Source organism: Emydura macquarii, unplaced genomic scaffold (assembly GCF_026122565.2).
Source record: "Emydura macquarii macquarii isolate MOO-44397 ecotype Brisbane River unplaced genomic scaffold, CSIRO-AGI_Emac_v2 contig_629, whole genome shotgun sequence".
NCBI lineage: Eukaryota > Metazoa > Chordata > Testudines > Chelidae > Emydura > Emydura macquarii.
This window is the reverse complement of record NW_027130766.1, coordinates 6,023,628-6,044,815: the sequence shown is the minus strand read 5'-3', so window position 1 is coordinate 6,044,815 and position 21,188 is coordinate 6,023,628. Positions and strand designations below refer to the sequence as shown.

General features: G+C 53.6%; 1 protein-coding gene across 2 annotated transcripts in view; it reads right to left on the bottom strand.

Annotated features, from left to right (window-relative positions):
- Positions 1–7,060: 7,060 nt before the first annotated feature.
- The window catches only part of SOCS7 (suppressor of cytokine signaling 7), a 37,500-nt gene continuing 23,372 nt past the window's right edge, over positions 7,061–21,188 (bottom strand). For both annotated transcript variants that reach the window (XM_067541170.1, XM_067541171.1), the window contains 3 exons: positions 19,985–20,120; positions 19,365–19,522; positions 7,061–16,176 (listed from right to left, as the gene is read on the bottom strand). In XM_067541170.1, the coding sequence (XP_067397271.1) occupies positions 19,402–19,522; positions 19,985–20,120 (257 nt within the window). In that variant the 3' untranslated portion in view covers positions 7,061–16,176; positions 19,365–19,401. The remainder of the gene's footprint in view (positions 16,177–19,364; positions 19,523–19,984; positions 20,121–21,188) is intronic.

The window sequence follows — 21,188 nt, the reverse complement described above, 5'->3', positions numbered from 1 at the left end:
GCGAAGGAGCAGCCGCAGCGTGATGGTGATGCAGAGTAAACAAGCCGGGTCTGCTGATTTCCTCTGAACACACTGGGCCAGGAGGGCAGATGTGCTCCAGCTGCCCCCACCGCATCCCAGCCCATCGCCAGGGCCCCGCGTGAGGAGCCATGTGAGAGGCCGTTCTCTGCGGTGGGGAAGGCTGCTCCGCTGGTCTCTCCTCGCCCCGGGGTGGGTTCCAGGCGTCAGGGTGGGTGCGAGGGAGCGGGGCCGCTGGCACTTTGCAGAACAGGAAAAGCGAGTGACACACCCTGGCTACGATATCACACACTGTGTGTGTCTCTACACACACACACACCGGGTCTAACACACGTACTCTCACTCACACAATCTCTCTCTCACACACACACTCCCTATGAAATGAGACCAGACTGGACCCACAGATCCAAATGCTCCCGAGACTCGGGGAAGCCTGGCTTGGATTCTGCTCTGACCTGGGATCTGCTCTTTGCTATCAGGGCCTGTTTCTAACACAGCCCCCCCCAGGAGAAAAGCGGGTGGATGGGCGAGGGCAGCAAGCGGGGTGGCCGCAGCGCCTCTATTTCCGTGCTGGCTGAGCGGCCCGAGCGCCAGCAGGCAGCTCGGAAGCGTTTATCAGGCTGCTCGCCTTTGTGCATTGAGTTGGCTGCCTCCTGGAGCTGTTCTAAGTGCGCGTTTGGCAGGGGATCATCTGCCAGGGCTCAACCTCTGCACTCAGAGCGCTGGCATGAAGGACGGGCGGGACCAGGGACCGGGGCACAGCAAATTCCTCCCTGACCTGACACAGGCGGGCAGCACGTCAGTGGCCAAGTGACGTCTAACTTTGCCTTGACGCGCTCCTGTTCACCGGGGCCCGATCTGCCCGACACCCCAGCAGCCAGCCACTGGGGCAGATGGTGAGGATGGGCTGGGGGCTGAGACGCAGGACGCCCGGGTGCTCCTGCCTTGCGCAAGTCACATAGGCGGATCATTTTCAAGAGCGGCCACTGGCTGGGGGAAGAGGACTCCAGTTTGGAGGGACTCCAGCCTGAGACACCTTGGGTCTGATCTTCAGGTGTGCGCCGTAGCCACAGATCCAAGCGAAACCTGGAAACTCGCCCCCCTTCTGGCGCGTCTCAGCTTGGCCACCCAGAGCCGGGGGCCTCTTTTGAAAAATCTCGGCTAAGCCCAGCTGCCTGGGGATAAACCAGGCCATGCACTGGGCCGTCCCAGCAGCACGGCACCGAAAATCCCAGCCCAGACAAAGCCTGAGATAGGAGCAGGTAGAGAGAGAACGCGAGGCCTCCAGAGCGGGCGAGGACTTGCCAGTGGAGCGTGTGTGTGTGTGTGTGTGTGTGTGTGTGTGTGTGTGTGTGGGTGCGTGTGGAAGGGGGATGCTTTCCCAGGGCAATCTGTGGATTGGTGAATGAGCCACGCCGTGCAACAGGGAAGCTATTATCCACCGTGCATGTGCGGCTGATAACGCACTGCCAGGGGAAGCCTGCTAGAAGCCGGCTGGAAGAATGCGGCTTTTGTCTCCGGACTTATCTGGCTTTGAACCTCTCCAGGAAACGGGGGCACTTCGCTGCTTTCTGATGCTAATGAGAGATTAAAAATAAGATGGAAGCCGGGCGGCCATGTTGGCGCTGCTGTACGTCGGGGAGGGAGGGGAGAGGCCGGGCCGCACCGCTGACAAAGGGAGCTTTATCGCGTGTGCGTGGGGCTGGAATCCAGGGCAGGCCGGGCGATGCTGCGAGCAGAAAGGGTGGGGTGGGCACCAGCAGCTGCTGAGCTGTCTCCTGCCCTGAGCCGCCCTCCCGCCCCCCAGGATGGAGCAGCGCCACATTCTGCCTTGCCTCCTGCGAGGGCTGGGCATGGTCGTGGGCACACACCTGTGTGCTGACGTGCGCTCGGCCTCCCCACCAATGCTCGCGTGACGTTAGGAGACAGGTGGTGGGAGACTCCCTGGGGGGCTGGTTGATCCTTCGCAGCGCCACCCCCAGCCGCTCAGCGTCACCTCCCAGCAGGCCGGGTCTCCAGACCCCCCCACGCACAAGCGTAAGAACTGGTGGGGCAACGTCCACTGGGACTAGGCCCATAGACGCTCGCCATTCCAGAGTCGTGGTGACCAGCCTTTTCCAGCCACCTCTGAGCCTCGGTTGCTCTGGCTTTGGGGATCTGAACAGCCGCCCGTCACCGGGGTACCGGGTCACACTCCAGGTTGCTAACAGCCACGCCCCGGCAGGGGCGAGGTGGACTCTCACTTGCTGGGTACGGCACGGCCTAGAGGCTTTGGGGGCAGAGATGGCCGGCAAAGCGGTGGCCGAGGGGAAGATTTTACAGCGTTTCGGAAAGCGGGCCAGACGCTGCTCGCCTCCCCTCGAGAGGCTGATGGGATGGAATCATAGACTCGAAGATGAGGGTTGGAAGGGACCTCAGCAGGTATCTTTAAAGTCTCTCCCACTGCGCCCGGGGCAAAGGGACCCCAAATCCTACGGGAAGGTGGCCTGGATGGCGGAACACCCCGTGCTCCAGCACAGCTGGCTACAGGCAGCGTTAACTGAAAGGGGGCAGCAGGCCAAGTGCAAGGTGCAACATCCTGGTGCAGGGAGAGCCCTGAGCAATCGTTGCAGGGCTGGGGGTGGGCATGGCCAGGGCCGAGCTGCACCCCAGCAATGGCCCATCCAGCATGGGTGGAATTGAGGGCTGCCCTCGCCTGCACGGGGGCCACGCTGGGTCCTGCAGGGCCTGAACAGGAAGGGCACCAGCCCTTGCTCAGGGGAGGAGCAAATCCGCCCTTGTCTGCCGGGTGTGTGGCTGGAGCCAGCCCCCCCTCCCCGCCCTTCGCCTCCTACCCTCCCACCAGCTGGCAGAGCCCTTCACGCTCCAGCCCACCCTCTGCCCCCACAGCCTTTGTCCGCTCTCCAACACGCAGCCGAGGGGGGCTATTGAAATCCCACCTCCAGCCGGGCACTCCAGGCTCAGAGCAGCAAATAACATCGCAGGCTACAACGTTCACAGCCGGGAGACGCTGTCTGGCAGATCCCTCAATGGGGCCCTTTGTTCCCCTAGACAATGCCCGGCCAAGGGGGCTCTTCTGGAGCGAGCCTCGCTGAGCACGGAGCAGAGTCCTGGGCACAGCAGGGAGAAGAGCTGAGAGCCAGGCTGCCACACAGGCTCTCGCCCGTCCTTGCAGCAGTCAGGCCTAGTGGTCAGTGGGCGCCAGGAGGTTTCCGGGTTCCGATTCTGCTGCCCCACTGCGCAAGGGCAGGGAGGGCAGCCTCGTTAGAAAACCACCGCGGCCGGGACGGCCGGGTGATGGAGGAGGATAACAAGAGCCGTGGGGCAGAGGCTGGCGTTTTTCTTCTGGGTCCAGACAGCGCCTAGCGCTGCGGGGCCCTGGCCCACGACCGGCTGCCCTGCTCGGGGCACAGCTGCGGGCCGGCCCGCTCAACCGCGAGGCAAACACGGAACAGCAATGACCCACCCTGCCGTGGCAGGGGCCGCTGACCACGGCTCTTCCTGGCCCTGCCGGGGGCCGGATCCACCTTGGCCAAACCCCGTCCCCCTCCTCCGCGCCTCGGGCCCCCCAGCTGTAACACAGGGAGGGTGACGCTGCCCCGCCTGCGGAAGGAGCTTCGAGAGCCGGGGATAAAGAGCCGGGGGGTCTGCTCCCCTCTCTGCCGCGGCCTGGGCCAATCACCGGGAGCTGCATCCGGCCGGCGCAGATGCCACGAGTGTGCCCCGGCCGACAGGGAAGGGGCTAAAATGCGGGGGGGGTTCTTGAGGAGTGCCTCAGTTTTACCAGCCTTCCCCCAACCTTCCCTCTCCCCGCTTGGCAGATGCTGCGGAGCCTGGATTCTCCTGGCAAGCCGGCAGCGCTCAGCCCCATTCTGTCGCTCTCCGGCTTTGATGTGCGACACACACCGGTGTTCAAAGCCGGGGGCCGAGGCTCCTGGGAGCGCTGCCGGGCCAGGCGGGGGCGGGGAACGGCTCGGTGCGAAAACTGAACGGCAGCAAGGAGCCGAGCCACCGCCTGCGGCTCTGAGAGCGGGGCGGGCGCCTTGGGCCCAGAGCCAGAGGTGCGTAAAGGGCACGGCAGGGGCCAAGCCGGGGAGACAGAACCCCGAAGTCCTGGCTACCCCCCGGGGCCACACTGGAAGCGCGGCATTAGGAAAAACTTCCTAGCTGTCAGGGTGGTGAATCACTGGAATAAATTGCCTAGGGAGGTTGTGGAATCTCCGCCAGGGGAGGTTTTTAAGAGCAGGTTAGACAAACCCCTGTCAGGGATGGTCTGAATAACACTTGGTCCTGCCGTGAGTGCAGGGACTGGACTAGACGACCTCTCGAGGTCCCTTCCAGCCCCATGATGCTACGACCCCGGCAGGCTCCAAGGCTCGGCTCGGAACCCACAACCCTCGGTGCCAGGCTCCGGGCGCTCGCCTACCTGCAGGGGGCTCCAAGCAGTGGCTCTTGCACCCGGCTCCTTTCGCTGGACCAGGTCTCGTGCAGCACGTAATGAAGCTACCAGGCGTCCAGGGCTCCCCGCGTCACGCGTCCCCGCAGGCTGGGACAACCCAGGCACCGTGGGCCACGGGGGGAGCAGTCTGGAGAGACACGCCCGCACCCCATCCTTCCCCGCTCTCCATCGCCAGCCCTCGCCGGACACCCGCAGCCTTCGACCACATCCTCAGCAGTGCGTGGCCAGGAAATCGCACCTCCTCCCGGAGCTACCTTTGCGCCTGAGGGTTCGTGACTGGTTTGGCTGGGGAGGGCCGGGGGTGAGCTGGTTTGCCTAGAGACGGGACAACCACCCACACCAAAGCCAGCCGCTGATGGGTGCGCCAAGGGCTGGAATTCCCCTCTCCACACCAGAGGGGCCAGTTAAGACCTTTTGGGGGGAGGGAGGCAAATACCCATCCTCACCCCCCCTCCCCCAGCAGGGACCCCATCCCAGTTCTCACTCGTCTCCTCTCCTCCTACAGGGACCCGGGTCTCCCTCGGCCAGGGAGCGTCCCCTCCTTCTGACCCACCCAGCGCAGGAGCCGGCGCTGCCAGGAGACAGGTTCTCGGAGGCCGCCCTGGCGCTGCGCTGTGCGGGAACGGGCTCCCCACCCCCTAGGCAGAGTTTGACGTCTGTCAACGGGGCTGCACGAAGGGGGCAAATTCCGCCCCTGCCCACGGCTTGCAGTTTAGGGAGACCCCGTCTGCCCCAGACCCGTCCCCGATGACGCCCATGTCACAGCCCCACTGGGCCCGGCTGTCCCACCATCCACGCCCAGTGGCGTTGCTGCCCCAGGGGGCCATGCCACACACTGACACTTCGCCCAGCCGCCCGTGGGGACAGGCAGGGCAAACGTCCAGCCGCAGCAGGACGGATGGAGTACGGGACTGCCGCTGAAAAGTGGCCAGGCCCCTGCCCTCCGCCCTGCGCCGGGGCCTATGGAGCTTTCAGCAAGTGCAAAAACATGGGGCTGGGGCTTTCACCCCCTCCCCACGCGCCGCACAGCTCCCCCAACCCATCCACGCACCGGCCCCAGGGCGGCCCTCTCCTAGCAGCTGTTCAGCTGAGCCGGGGGGGGGGGGGGGGGGGGCAAAGCTGCCCATGCAACAGCTGTTGCCTCCCCCCCCCCGCCCCAATTCGTGCATTTCAAGCAGCCTGCGCCAGGGCTGCACAAACCCCGCTGGCAGTGGCAGAGATGGGGCACAAGATGGCGCACAAAACCCAGCAGAGAATCCCCGTCCCCCTGGGCCGTGCCCAACCTGCAGAGCAACCCGCTCTCTGCAGCCAGAGATGGAGCCGGCTCCCTGCCCGGCGTGTGGGGGGAGGCACTAACAGGGCAGAGGAAATGCCCAGGGAGCCAGCCGCAGGCTCTGCTAGGCCACGCCGCCCCTGGAGTTCAGCTCTCCCGTGGCACAGGGAGCGGGCGCCTGTACCACGCCGGGCAGCAGGGCCCAGAGCCCCCTCTGCTCTCAGCTGCACCCTGCACCAACTGAAGGTCGCTCAGGTGGGGTCACAGGCAGAGGAGGATTTCGGGGGCTGTACCTGCCCCCGGGGTGCAGCAGCCTGGGCAAATGCCACCCTCCTGCAACTTCCCCCTTCCCATCTCCTGCCACCCCAGACACGTGGCTGCATGCCCGTTTTCTCCTCCCGTCCCCAGTCCGCTGCCATCATCCCCCCGCCCCCCGGGGCCCCCTGTGTCCAGCACAAAGTCACTCCCCCGCCCCCCTGGGCCCACTGTGTCCAGCACAAAGTCACTCCCCCGCACATCTGTTTGCTGATGTTTTAGCCCCATGGCTTCCCCTAGGCCAGCAAGGAGCTGCGCTGCCGAGCATCTGGAGCTGGGGAGAGAACAAGACGTGACTCGGGGAGTCCCTGGGAAGGGAGCTACTGTGAAGAGACCAGGGCCTTGTCTACACTAGCACTTATGCCAGCAAAAGTTGTGTGGCTCTGGGGTGTGAACCCCGCCAGTGACATACATTGCGCTGGTGTAAGCACTGGTGTAGCAGGGTTACATCGAGGGGAGAGCGCTCTCCCGCCACCAGCGACTGCGGCGCGTTTAGGTGGTTGTGTTACGTCGGCGGGAGAAACGCAGCTACATAAAGGCGTCTGGGGGCAAAACATGTCGTGGGGGGCGGACGGGGACCCCAGGGGCATTTTTTTCAAACCCCAGTGAGGAAAGGTTTGCTGGCCTAAGTGCTAGCATAGACAAGACCTGACTAGCAGCCAGCGCGGGCGAAAGCCACCCTGTCGCCCCATCTAGCACCTGCCAGGAAACTATACTAGCTGCTTAACAGAGAAAGTTGGAGGCTGCCTAGTTCTCTTCCAGGGCTCCCTTAAGGAGCGACCCCCCTGAAAGGAAGGCGACCCTCAGCCAAGCACAGAGATCAGGTCTGCAGTGATGGGTGCCTTCAATGGCACTCTAGGGTAGGTGAAGAGCCGTCAGAGACTAGTTTTGGGCACACGCCTAGTCTGTGGTCACGTTGCTGCAGCTCCCAGCCACTGCTCTGGAGCAGTCAGTGCAGACTCCGGCAGACAGCACGGCCCTGGCTGGGAGGGTCCCTGCAGTCCTCAGGGCTGGCAGCAGCACACAGGGGCACGGGCCACGTGACATTTTCTGAAGACGCTAATGGGGAGAGCTGGACTTTCGGCATTACTTCAGCCATTTACAGCGGGGGCAGGAGACTTCACATCCAGGACCTCAGTCGACAGCCCCACACAGCAGGAACAACAGAGGAGTAGGACGGTGGCAGAGTTGGGGCTCTTACGCAGAGCTGTGTTTGGCCCTGGCCCAGAAGACACAGCTCTCTCCTAGGGCAAAGAACTCCCCCCCCCCCCATGCCCGAGGAGGGGCGCTGTGCTGGGGGCACAGCTCCAGCTGTAAGGCGCTGCTGCATTTCACAGCAGGAGGTGGCAGTGCAGATGACTGGCTAGAAGAGGAACACTTAAGTCAGCATCTCCTCCTCCTGCAAAGACAGGGGAGTTTAAAAGGGAACAGATGATGGAATTGATCCTCAGTGTGTGAGAAAAAGTTCTAGGAGCCCTGGAAAGGGATGAACTGCCTTTGCACCTCTTTCTAGGAGTGAATCAGACCAGTCCATCACCTTATCTCCCACGGCAGCCACTGCCAGGGGCTTTAAAGAAAGATACAAGAAACCCACCACCAAACAGTGACAGAGTAGCCCGAAGTGTCCTCTTCACTCCAGGCACTTAGCCACTGGAGAAGGTACCATGGGGTGTGTGAACAGAACAGCAGGTGGATGTGTGGCACGTTGCCCCTTCCAAGGGTCACATACAGAGGGTGAGGAGCATCCTAGAGCCCTTCCTAACAGGCCTGGACGTCTTACAGCTCCTGGAGTAAAGAGGCTCAACCACTCGTAGCCACTGCTAGAGGGGAACAGAGTCCTGCTGCGTGGGATGGGTTACAGTAACCACAATGGACAGTGCTCCTGGATGGGAGAGAAATCTCTGCAGACAGTCTGTGAAACAATTTCTAAACATTTTATTTCAAATCCCCTTGCCCCCCCCCCAACCAAAAAACCCCATTGTTTGAAACGACAATAGAAATGGAGTTACAAACACAAAAGTCAGAGGTCTCCCTCACTGACAATTTACAAAAAAACTGAGAATTTTACACCAGCTTCCTGGACAAGATCTGCAGCAGTTACTAATGTTTCCATACAAGAGGCCAACCTTGCCTATTAATACAATATATACAGACAAACCCCTTCTGGAATTAATCCATAGACACACCCAGCTTCCATCTCCCACCCCCCAAAAAAATAACCAAACACACACCAAGTGCGTTTGTTATGTTTATATCAAAAGACTTTAAGATTGGCCTGCAAGTCTGTTTCCCATTGAGTAACTTTTTATACAGTTTATGAAAATAAATTATACAGCAACTATTTTAATAAATTAAGCAAAAAAAAAAAAAAAAAAAAAGACCAAAAAATTAAGCAAAGCTGCATTTCTGCTGGATGGTGGTGAAAGAGTCCCGGGCTTGGAAACGAGTCAGAGCAGAAGCTTTTATCCATTTGTCTCACAACATACTGCACACAGGAGAGAAAAGTTCCTTATCTAGATTGCCCACGAGTCAGAATCTTTGAGCTATGCAAGAATTTTGCATGCTGCTTTGACTGAAATCAATCAAGATAAAATACAGTAGATATTTGTCTACATAAACTCAATTTTTTTTTTAAAAAATAGGCGGTAACTCCAGTGTTTTAGTGAATGGTCACGTTTTTAAAAGTGACGTGCAAAGAGAAGTTAGGGTTTGGGCCCCTTTTTTGCTTCTTTGTATTAAGGCTTGGAAGTTTTTGTTTTTTTAAAGAAAGATTTTGCCTGCATTTTTCTTGATTAGCACCTACAGCGTTTTTCATCTCAAAGCACTTTAAAAGGAAGCATCATTAGCCCTGTTTTACAGCTAGGGAATCAGGCACAGCATTTAAGAGACTTGCCCAAGGTCACACAGCTGCAAGTCTGTGGCAGAGACAGAAACCAGTTCTAACACGCAGCAGAGTATGCTGTCCCCTTAGGGCTCAACTGCCTGTAATTTATAGATTAGAATTTCAGGTCTTTTCTACCTGGTCTTACCTGGAAGACCCTATGGGCAACTAAGATTATGGCATCAGCTGTCAACGAATTGAAATCTGTTTGAAAAGGGGAAGGGATTTCTATTCAGGGTGTTTTCAAAAACCCTATGAAGCACTTAATTGGTTTAGAATTCAACTGAAAGCTGAGACGGCTGAATGCACATCCAAGACCTCCAAAGAGTTCTCCAACAGGGAGGAGCCAGACCTGACAGTGATTTTAATGGTGAGATACAAGCCAAACCTCAGGCTTTATTGATACATTTTGAAGAATCAAGAAAGGACAAGCCAGTTCCTCCCATGCCCTGTATGTTTAGCCAGTTACATGACCCCTGCAGCAACTTCCGCTGCCTGGATTCCCTCACTGCCAACCCTACAGCGAGCCAGAAAAATCCCACTGCTGGGGATCACCTGCACTAGAATTCCCCCATCCTGCTCAGACACGAACAGCTGTGTAAGCCTCTGCACGGAGCTTATGCACTTGTCTATCCTACAAGATACACGACCATGTGCCTGGCTGGTATCAGCAAAGAGGTGCCAGCCCCGATTGCCAGAGGAGCACACTGTCACAGGCCCCTGAGCAGGAAAGAACACGTTTAGGGCAAATGCTGGACGTGTAACTGTGGTGCCACGTGCCTGGAAGAGTTGAGGATTTTTTTTAAAAAAATGGTTTTTGTTCCTTGAAATTTCCTCCCTAGCATCAGAGGTCACGACAACCCAGCTGCAGCTACACCCAACCTTCGGCTTCCGCTCTTTCCGCCCAATGAGCGGCTAACTCCTGACGTGAACTGAAAACTTTCTTGCACCAGTACAGCGTCAGGCATGAATTTAAACTGATTTCCCTAAATCAGTGTAAAAAAGACTGTGTTGGAAGCTTTTATTTCTGTAGATGAGGGGCTTACTGAGGTTTAACCTGAAATGAAGCCATCCAAAAAATAGCATCCAGACAGCCTTTTGCAGTGGTTTCATTCTCCATTTAAAAAGCTGATTCAACTTATATCAGTGCAACTTTCTCCTGCTAGACTAAGTTCTTTGAGGGCAAGGAGCATCTATTTTTACAGCAGCTAAGACCACGGGGCCCTGGTGGGCCAATGCATTATGATGATACAAATTACACCAATATATTGTATTTCTGTAGGGGCTTGCCTATGTTATTTCGTAAGTGCCTTTATACTGGTATATCTGCATGTGGAGTAGCACTGTTTTAACTGCGTGTAGACCAGGCCTGATTCTCAAGAACAGCCAAAACTAAGAGGCTCTGATGACTAAGGCCTTGCCTAGATGGGAAAAATCTTTCAACCTCTTCCCAAGCAATGAACTAAACTGAGAAATCCACTGATTCTGGCATTCGTGGCCATATGGAGGGTTATAGCCGTGTAACTACACGTGCATCTTTAGACAAGGCATAAAGGAGCCACATCTGTATGAACACCCAGCTTCCACTGATTTGATCTGGGACTGAGGGTGCTTCCCAATACCTCCCAGCATCAGGGCTCACGCCGCTGGAGTAGGAATGCATAAACTGCATTCCATTGCCTCCTGAGAGCAGCTTGATTAGACCAGCCATACTGAATTCAATGTAAGGGACGTGGGACAGTGATTTGCAATCAGTTCTGGGTTTGAAGAGAGCCAAATACTTGAAACACCATTTGATTTTGAGCTCAGCCTCCTTGCAGCTTTTCCCCTCCACAGACGAGGTCTTCAAAATTTCCACACTCTTCGTTTTAGACTTATAAGTGTGAGAGCCCCACAGTTCAAATCCTGCTTTAACTGTAGCGCTGACAGCTGACTTCCTCAATGAATGTCTCACTAGTGAGTGTCTGCACTAGGGACATCAGCTATTTTCTTCCCTCTTCCTGCCAATCTACTGTCAGAGCTACATTCACATCACGTCGGTCTCATAAGTAAATTGCCTCTGATGCTATGAAAACAGTTGCTTTTCTTTTTTTTTTTTTTTTAAACACTAAAAAGGTTTACTCCCTAGGAGCAAGTCAAGTCGTCTACCTACAGACATGGCTGCAGTGAAAAGAAAGACGGCCATGTATGTAATAGGACAAATCTGGTGTTTGAACTAGCTATGTTTAAAGGGATCTTGTCAATTTCAAATACAAATATTTTTGACTGGAAATTTGATACCAGCTGTAGTTACAAAATCGAAGATTGGCATGCTGGAGAAGATCACGGAAGAGATTTCTTCCAAGTTTAATTTGTGCATTTGACAGCACGTTATATATAGTTAATTTCACTGTCCATCACTCCTAACCCATCAATAGTCAAATTCTCCCTTACTAAACAGGGCCCTAATAATCTGCAGCAGAAAAAACCCATGGTTAAAGGACTGAAAGGTGCCCCAGGTCATCTCATCCAGTCCCCTGCTATCACAGGCAAACCCGTCATATAATCCTATTGATAAACTTAACTTACTTTTGCTTAAAGGAATCAGATCACGACACTAAAGAACACTCGAAGTAACTTTAAAAGAATCAAGTTGATTGTGTCCCTTTAAATCTAGATAAATCCACTAACCTACACAGAAAACAAGGAATTCCCATAGGGATACGAATGTGAAATTTTCCTCCCTACACAGGGATGGGGATCATTGACAAAATGAGGACTAGGAACAGGTCACCTCTAAGATCTCTACCCACAGGCCTGCCACATCCAGCAAAGGAGGACAAGGCCCACTTAAAGGAAATGGTGCTGCCCATTCCACCCAAGACTGGCAGTCTCTGAACTGGAGCAGCAAAAAAAAAAAAAGTTTACACCTGCTGCTGGAGTCTATGAAGTTCCCATCCCTCCAGCAGGAAGAGCTACCAGCTCAGACACTTAGTCACGGAGTGAGAAGAGGTGCTTTCAAGATAGACATCAAGCTTCTTTTAAATATGGACTTCAAGAGTTCTCATTTACTGCCAGGGTGTAGAGAATGTTATCCAAGTGAGAAACAGGCCGAATGAGTATCCAGTACCTGAGCCTCCCTTTGCTTGGCTAGGCCGGAGAAATGTGGAGGTGGGGATAACATTATAAGGCAGGCGTTCAGCACGCTGTCACCCTTGCACCCATCTGCTGCTTTCAGATGGCAGCTGAACCTGTGCTGCGGCTACACCTGCCTCCGTTCAGCACGGATCAATACAATGATCTTGCATAAGAACAGAAAGATATGCTTCAGATTAGCCCATTTAAAGATGTAGCATGCAGAATCCTGCAAGCGTGGCAACAGTTTGGTGGCGTTTCCTATTGTCGAAGCCAACTAAAGTTGAGCCTCACAAATTATACTTGCCCAGAGAAACCTGCTGACAGGTAAAGCCTTGTTCGTTTCTCCACGGAAAAGGATGGGCTATTAAAATTGTGTTAAGCTTCTGACTCTTGCAAGGTGCTTTAGGGATATTAGTTGGTAAGACTGAGGTTCCCATTAGCAGAGGTACCTCCTATGCTCAGGGGCAGACAGCATTACATTCCATACCAAGGAATCCCTGGCGCAAGGCAGAGACAATAAAGCAATCCTGACCAGCAGTTCAAGGATTCAAGCCACAGAGGGTAGCCTCCAAAGCCCTCGTCAGCTGACCACCATCCGGCTAGAAAGCTCGCCCGCCGCAGCGTTCAAGTTTCAAGTACCAGCAAAAATTGCCAAACAGCCCATGGGGAAGTCCTTTTTGAGGAGGATTACAGCAGAGCATAGACAGATGCAACTGTATTACAAAATGTGATGTTGCTTCTTGGACTGCTCCTGATGTTTCATGTACCTGACCTGCCCTAGGACTCAATGGCTCAGCAGGAATAAGTCTTCAATAGTTGCACTGAGCTTAAAAAAGGAGATGGAAGTGGAGAATTAAAACATGCCAGAGAATGAAGAGGTCAGAATAGTTGAGATCATCATTTCTCTTTAAACCAGCCAAGGCTGCGGCGTAGATTTGTGCGTTTTTACTCTCCTCACCCACTCCTCCCCATCCCCAGTAACCCCATTCAGGAATAGCAGCGCACTCTATGGGTTATTTCAGTGTTTGGCCATTCCAAATGCATTTCCTCCTCTTCTTCCAGCCTGGCTATTTAACTCTCCACCTTGCTTCTCCAAATCCAGCATCAATTTGACAGCTTGAATCTTTATCTGCTCCAGAAAGAACTGGGTGGGAGATATGTGGGAAACAGCACAGACCGCTTCAGAATTTAGGAAGGGGATAAGTGTCTGTCTCCCCCTTTAAGAGCAGATCCACAAAACCTCCAGACCCATGTTGGGTTGCAGGTGTTCCACATGGATAGTGGAAAATAAGGGGCCACCTGAATCCAACAGCCAGCCCCTTCGCAGTCCGCATTGCTCTCCCATTCCAGTGTCTTGCAGAGATGCCCAATTAGAAGGAAGGTTAATGAACTGTTATTCTGCAGCTGCACGTAAGTTTAGACATTTCAAAGATGTCAGACCCTCCTTCACAGTTACTCCAGGGAAGCAGATGTTTTTCCAGTGTATAAATTCGCTGGAGATTCGACATTTGGATTCACAATACATGGTTAGGATGAGCTGTAACGAGGCTGGAGGGGCTACACATCTAGGTATCTCGGTCACATCTAGGCCACCTCCCACTGCAAGGGAAGATGCAATTAATCTTATGCATCCAAGTGGCACGGCTGGATTTTCAGGCTTTAGAGCATTCGTCCCAACTTGCCATGTGCTCCTTAATCTTAAACCATGCCCACGACTATACGTGAGCCGCAAATCTCCGGCTGGTGGAGGAGGACCCGGGGGGGGATGGGAGATGTAGGATTTATTAAAGATTAAACTTCTGGAGGCCTCATCAGTGGGTCATATTGTGCTATGGACCTAATGAGCTCAGATTTCACAAGGGAACAAGACATACCAGAGCTTCATCTACACCGCAAAAAAACCCGAAGAAGTGGAGCCTGGGTCCACTGACTCTGGCTCATGCTACGGGGCTAAAAACAGCAGTGTAGCCGTTCCCACTTGGAGTCTGAAATCTGACGAGGGGGGTGGGTCTCTGAGCCTGAGCTCCTGCACAAGCAGAGACATCTACACTACTCTTTCTGGCCCTGGGCTCTGGAACTCACTGCTGCAGGGAGATTTTTTTTGGGGGTTTGGGGGGGCAATGCAGATGTACTCTAAATGGCTAGTCTAAGGGGGTATTTATCCCTCTCTGTGACCCGCCTGCCCAAATAGATAACCACGAATGGCATGCAGATTCAGTAGCAAATGTGTTCAGATGAGGTATTTCTAGAGGTTGCTGAAGCCTCGTGGAAGTGAAGCTGAGCTCTTTGTACAAGATGGGGGCGGTCAGATAGGAAGGAAAGAATCCCGGCCTCCAGAACCCGCCACAGGAGCTCTTTACAGAGAGCGGGGCAGATTTTTGAGGCTGCTTTCAAGATCTATATGCTACTCTCTCTAACCTCAATACGTAGATCATTCCTCAAGGAAGGGTGCAAATCCTAAAGGCTCATGAACTGCTACATCCAATAGACGGGGAACTCAGCGAAAGGACTGCCAGGTTAGAAAACCACATCCATAGTGTCAGACACAAACATCACAACTTCCAGATCACCATGCTGCCGGGAGAACTGGTTTGCAGCACTCACGTTCGGAGAGGAACTTTTAGTTGAAATATACTGGAAGAGAGAACCTTCATTAAAAAGGTCTCGACATCAAAGGGCAGGCGCTACGTTTTGCCATGAAAACCACCCCTTCGCTGTGAAGACAACAGACCAGGCTCCTTGAGATATCTAGAGCTATTACTAGTACCAAACCCAGTAAGCCATGGAAAATTTAGGAGCCACCAGGCAAATGCAGTAAAAGCAACAATGTTTTAGCTCTCCCTGTTACTGTCCAATCGGCGAGAATTGTGCTGGGCTGCAATATTCACAGATCACCACATTCTAGCGCATCACAAGAGAGGCTAGAAATATAGAGCATCAAATTCACTGGAAGATCAGGAACGCTGTCTCCAAGTATGTTGGGATTATCCGTCTCTCCTGAATCATCCAGGGCCCAGGGTCAAACATTTGTTCTTGTCTGTTGAGTCTGAAAGATGCCCCACAATGTGCCTTAGCAATTGAGCGGTCAGGATTCGACACAGCTTCTGTGATTAAAAAGCCATTTCCATTCACAGCTTTTGGGAACCGGCAGCACAAAGGCAATAACAAAACACCCCATGGCTCGGCACCGCTGAGACTACTTCAGTGAGGCAGGGATGCCCTTGGCTCATGGGTTGTTGGAATTTAGACAACCATGGCGACAGCTTTGCTCGATTCCATGGCTACGACGGGAGGAATTGTAAAGGGCTTTAAGCTTGAAAAACTCTTGGGCTGGATCTTCTGGCCTTTGCTAGGTGGCTGATTGCCTCTTGCCCGACCATGCTACAAGCTAGTCCACTGGCAGAAGGCTTCAGAACGTTTGAATGGAGCACACACTGTTCCCCTTCTCGGGTAGGATGTGAAAGCGCACAGGATCACCCTGAAATCCAGGAGCAAAACTCGGCTACTTGAGGCTAGGTTTGGCTCTCGCTCAGTCTCCTAGGAAGCACAGGATCTATGCAGCTGCGCACGGTTTAGAGTTCTAGCGCCTCCTCGCCCCCCCCTTCCCCCCAATTATTCTACATAGCTGCACATGAATCTGGCTCAGCCTGCTTCCCAGCAGCCCTTTGGCCGCAGCCACATGGGTGGTAGCCAAAGAGCAGTTTTACCAGGAGGGCTGGATTGGATGATCTCGCTGTGGGATTCCTCTCTTCCCTCACCCCTTGAATCTGCAGTGTAGCAAAATCCAGCTGCTCTTAAGACAATATTTCCCATGCTGAGAAATGGAAACATCAAAAATAAAACGTAAATCGTAAATAGCGCCATGACATTCTTCATTCTGCGAGGAGTCCGGGATCCAGTTCGTTTGCTGCCCGAGGCCCCTTCCCCAAGCCGGGAGCCAGAGCTCCCATTTCCATACTGCTGTGCTTCTTAGGAGTCCTGAATCCTCTTCAGAGGACAAGAGAGCTTGAGAGCAGAAGTCACTACTGCAGAGGCAGGCTTCCCCTTCTTGCGCTTCCTTTCCGTTGTAGCTATGCGTCAGTTCTTTGCTACAGGGTCTCGGCAAGCCAATTCCTAATGGGAGAGAGAAGAGGAAAAGAATTAAGTCAAGCTGCTTCACATGGAGAATCCAGTGCAGATCAGAGACTCCCACAGGAGAGCGCTGCGCTGGTACAGGAATGCAAAGGGAAGCATGGGAACTTCCATGGGGCAGAGACAGCAATGTGGATAAGGAGTAAGATAAAGAGAAAACAACACGGCTCAGCCAAATCAGAGGTAGAACTACTTCACTCCACTCCTCGGCAAGATCAGGGCAGGTCAGTTAATGACTTGTTTGTTCACCACCTGGATACCAGCACTGACAGCTTTTTCCTGGAAGCTTTGCTCTTGCCTTCAAGGGGTTAGATTACAGGTAATTATATATCCTGAGCTACCTCACACCTTGATTCCCAGATAGGCGCCTCCGCCCCCACACTATCAGACAGATCTGCCCATCTCATCTCTAGCTCTCCTTTTGACTTTGGAGAGGAGAAAGATGCCACGCCAGCACTAGCCTCCAGCATAAAACAAGCAGTTGCTTTAGTCTGAGTGTACTCCAGCTCTGCTTTGACAGCCCAGCTAGAGAAGCCCTTAGCCAGGCTAAAAGGTGCTGGGTAAGGAACCAAAATGTATTTACTTTCAAGTGGAAATATGGAGCGTGCCCTAGCTAATGCATCTCAGGGAACACGCACGCAATCCAATAAGACTCTACGACACTTGCAAATTTTTTTCCAGGGCAAAAAAAAGCCATTCCCATAAAACACCTGCCCCTCTCATATAAACAAGAGGGAGCAATACTGAACTAAGGGCTCAGCAGCTTCTGTAACAGGGCCCTGGGCTTTGGGGACACATGCAGGCACCCCCGCACACCTGTCACCGCCGTGGGCCCTTTACAACTGGGAGCTGAGGTCAGTCACATGACCAACTGTAGGCATGTGACCTACAGGAAGCCAGGTACAAGGCTTACCACTTCAGCAGAGGCAGCAGACTGTAGGGACTCAGGGAAGCCCTACAGTGTCAAACCAACCTAATATCCTTTTTGCACAGGGTAACAATCCATGCTGACTGTTACTTTCATCTTATTATCTTTCTAGGTGATTATAAACCGACTGTTTGATCATTTGCTCCATTATTGTTCTGGGTACTAAAATTAATCTGACTAGTCTATAATCCCCTGGCTGGTCCTTATTCCTCTTTTTAATAGTGTGTGCTCAAGTCAGCACGGCCTGATGAAAGACATCGAATTTGTCTATGTAATTCCTAACTTGTTCTTTCCCTGTGTCAGCTTCAAATCCCACCCTAGAATCTGGCCGTGACAGAGACTTCGTCACCAACCCCCACCCGGAAACAAGATCCGGCACGTGCCTCGCTCTATGCACGGAGGCCTAAACCAGCTAGGACAGGCCTATCGTTGGGATTCTTAGAGCTAAGCCTGGGGGACTGTAACGCCAGTTAGCACTGTGCTAGTCACCCGGGCACACCACGCACCCGACATTTCCTCTCAAAGTTGGAGGAAGGCTAGACGGCCTCCCCCAGCCTTTGCTCTGCTCTTGATTTTCACCGTGCAGGTTTGATACAGGCCTAGCACCCACCTTCCATCATCAAGTATAATCTTATGACGTGCACATGGGGATAGATCCTGTCCTCTCTCTGCTCCAGTGGTGCCTAGGGCAGTTAATGAGCCACAATGGACCAAGAGAGCACCCCCCCAGGGCAGACAGCATACGGCTGCCACAAACAATCCAGCGCTGCCCACTCCTTGCAAGCATCAGTAGAGATGGCGTGCTGGGATGGAGCTTTCAGAGCCGGCGCTGCAGGGATTTTTGACAGAGCTGCAGGCTATAGGGAAACGGGGCTGGGCTACTGCTTTGGGCCAGGGCCGTTTTGATCCCTGGAGAAGCTTAGAATCTGGAGGGCCCAAAGGAGGCATAGAGCTACCTATCCCCCTCCCCCTGGTCTGCACTGCACTTCTTGGAGACACGGTGCAGAATCAGACCCTTTAACCCTCTAGATTAAAGAAAGGGGAAAGGAAAAGGTAACTGTGTCCCACGCATGATACAGTGCATTGTGCCGGGGCTTAACCCCGCACCCCAGCACTGTGACAGCCCACGGGAAAAGGCAGCCAAGGCAGCATGGCTGAAATTTAATTTAACTGTGTGAGCAGTTAATACCAAGCCTAATCACTGCCTCCAACTCAGATCTCTAGTAATCGCTCCTCCCCGACTTTAATACCATTTAAAGAGACATTAGAATTCCTCTGCATACACTGATATGCCAAGGAGCTTCACAGGAAGATAAATTAGCGGAGGTCAGTCCACTCGGGCACTGGGAGAATAATCTTAGATTAATTAATTCCCCAGTTAATCAATTCTCTCCAACAATCTGCTTTTGCAACCGCCTGAAAATAGTGCTGTAGAGAAGGAGAGGCATCTCCCAACCTTCCTGTCCCCCAACACTGGAGGCTACCATCAAGCTTTCAGCTGCACCCGCTGAAATGCAGAAAACCTCTCACTACAGAGCAGGTATTCTCTCCCCACCCGCTAGTTCCTGGATTGCAACTTCCTTCTTACTGCAGCAGCTGCCTGAGTTCACTCCCTGACCGTGTGTGTGTGTGTGTGTGTGTGTGTGTGTGTGTGTGTGTGTGTGTGTGTGTGTGTGTGTGTGTGTGTGTGTGTGTGTGTGTGTGTGTGTGTGTGTGTGTGTGTGTGTGTGTGTGTGTGTGTGTGTGTGTGTGTGTGTGTGTGTGTGTGTGTGTGTGTGTGTGTGTGTGTGTGTGTGTGTGTGTGGGGGAACAGCTCTGTATGCTGCACTGACTTCCAATGTGCTCATCAAGTCCTATGTGATTTGGGTCCCGGGTTAGTTAGATCACCTCTGTGTACTGTGCCAACAGCTGGGCAGCTAAGGTATTGCTGTTGACAGGCCCTAGACCTGTCTTCTTGAAGACTGGAGGCAGGACTTACCACCACCTAAAGCAACTGGTATTCCAAGTCTCCCATCCAAGCCCTATCAGAGATGCAACACACCAGAACATTGTTATTTTCCTACATACTAACCAAGAGACCCAGTGGAACAAATCCCAGAATAGTCCCGGGTTGGCAAGAATAAGCCTTGAGCTCCTGGCTGGGAGTTCCTTGCATTTTCGCTGCCATGACAGAACACCGAGGATTTTTTTTTTTTTTTAAAACTGCATGGAACAACAGTTGGGGTGGCAACACTCATTTTACCGTCCACGACAGCGACAAGATGGGCGAGGCAGCCTGGCTACGTCGACGATTCAGTCTCCTGCTTCTGTTTTGAAATCAGCTGCGCTTCCTTCAGTGACAGATACACCTCCTCTTGGGGGTCGTAGTAATAGAACTTCCGGATGTAGGAGATCAAAGGCCTGGAAAGGGCAGGGGCAGACACCTTAGCCGGGAGTCAGAGCATTGAAAGAGTTACAGACAGATTCCTCCAGCCGCCCAACCCAAGGCCAATGGAGCCAACGCTGAACAGGAAAAGCAGCCGGAAGAGTGAGCCCTCACCCGACTCCACACCCCTTCGTCAGCTAGCGACCACTCCTGCCTGTTCATCTGCTGCTGCTACCTGCCATTGGGCCTGCTGGCCCGGCTCCAACAGCTCCTCACCTTGGCAAGCAGATTGCTGCTCCTGCCCGATGTCCCTCCCTTTCCCAGCTACTCAGATTCCCTCTTGCACAGCTGCCTGGCTGGTTGCTACAGCTGTCGCTTATGGTACTGAGGGGGAAATGGAGGAAAAGGGAAGGGGCTGCGATGCTAAGATTGGCCCTCTAAATTCCAGGCCCAGAACCAGAAAAAGTTCTCCACCCACCCTGGTCATGAGAACGTACTTGGGCAGTGGGAGCTCTGGGATGTGATCTATGCGGACGAGTTGCCTGATCCGGAAGCGGCAAAGGTGCTGGAGGGATTTGACATTGCTGAACCTGGAGACAGGGTACAGGAGCTGGACGGGCGTTGGCGGGAGACCTTGAACAAAACATTGAAGAACAATGTAAGACTTTATTAGAAGCAATTAGAAGTTATTTATCAAAACCAGGAGGGAGCAAACTGGCTCCAACAGGACAGGAGACCAAGGCACTGCTTTGCAGAGAGGAGTGGAAAGCCTTCTCTGTGGAGAGCAGGGAGCCACTGATTTCAGTTTGCATGGGTTTGCTGGCCATGTTCTCCATGGATGCGAGCCTTTCCCTGATTCCCAAGGCTCACGAGCAAATCCGTGGAGAACAATTCCCTGTGTTTGATGGCCTGTCAGTTCTGCCATTTCCAGCGGTGAAGCAGGCTCTAGGACTCCACACGGTTCCGAGCAAACCCTCTGGAAATCCTCAGTCAAGGAAGTGTCACTTTATGAAGGGAAGCGACAGGGCTTGGAAAACCACCAAATTTCAAGAACACAGAAGTAACGGGGGAGGTGAGCTAGGAGACTGACGTGGAGGGTTTGCACAGTGAAGGGTGGCCTGGAAGGAGCCTCAAGCCATGAGGAATCACTCATTGTTAAGGTCAGAAGGCTGGGCATAGAGACAGCAGCACAGTCAAGCCCTGGGGGCAGGAAGTGTTTTGAATCACGTGAACAGCCGATGCACAGGAGAGGAGTTGCATCCAGTTCCCCTTCCCCACATGACCTTCCCTCCTTCGGAGAGACCCACCCAAGCAAAGGGCAGCGATTCAACTCGCAGAGCTGAGAGATCAGCAACAGCACTGGGGGTATCCCTGGGAGCAGGATTGAGCTTGATCTGCCTTTTTCAAAAGGATTCAGTGCTAGTTCCCACTCTACCCCTCCTCCCCTGCTGGCAGAGAGTTTTCCGAGTGAAGCCTCTGAGGCCAGCAGAGTGAAAGGAGAGAAGGCAAAAGCTCTTCGCATTAAGACGGGCTTGCAATTGCTCCAGGCAGCTCAGGGAGCCTTGAGCCAGCTTTTGAGGAAGCAAAGAAAAGGAATCAATTGAGGGTTCCCCCCCACCCCCGCAAAGAGGAATAAGCCCCTGGGAGCTCAGCCAGAAACTGCAGGGACGCAGCAAGAGAGATTTGCATACTGCGCTAGCC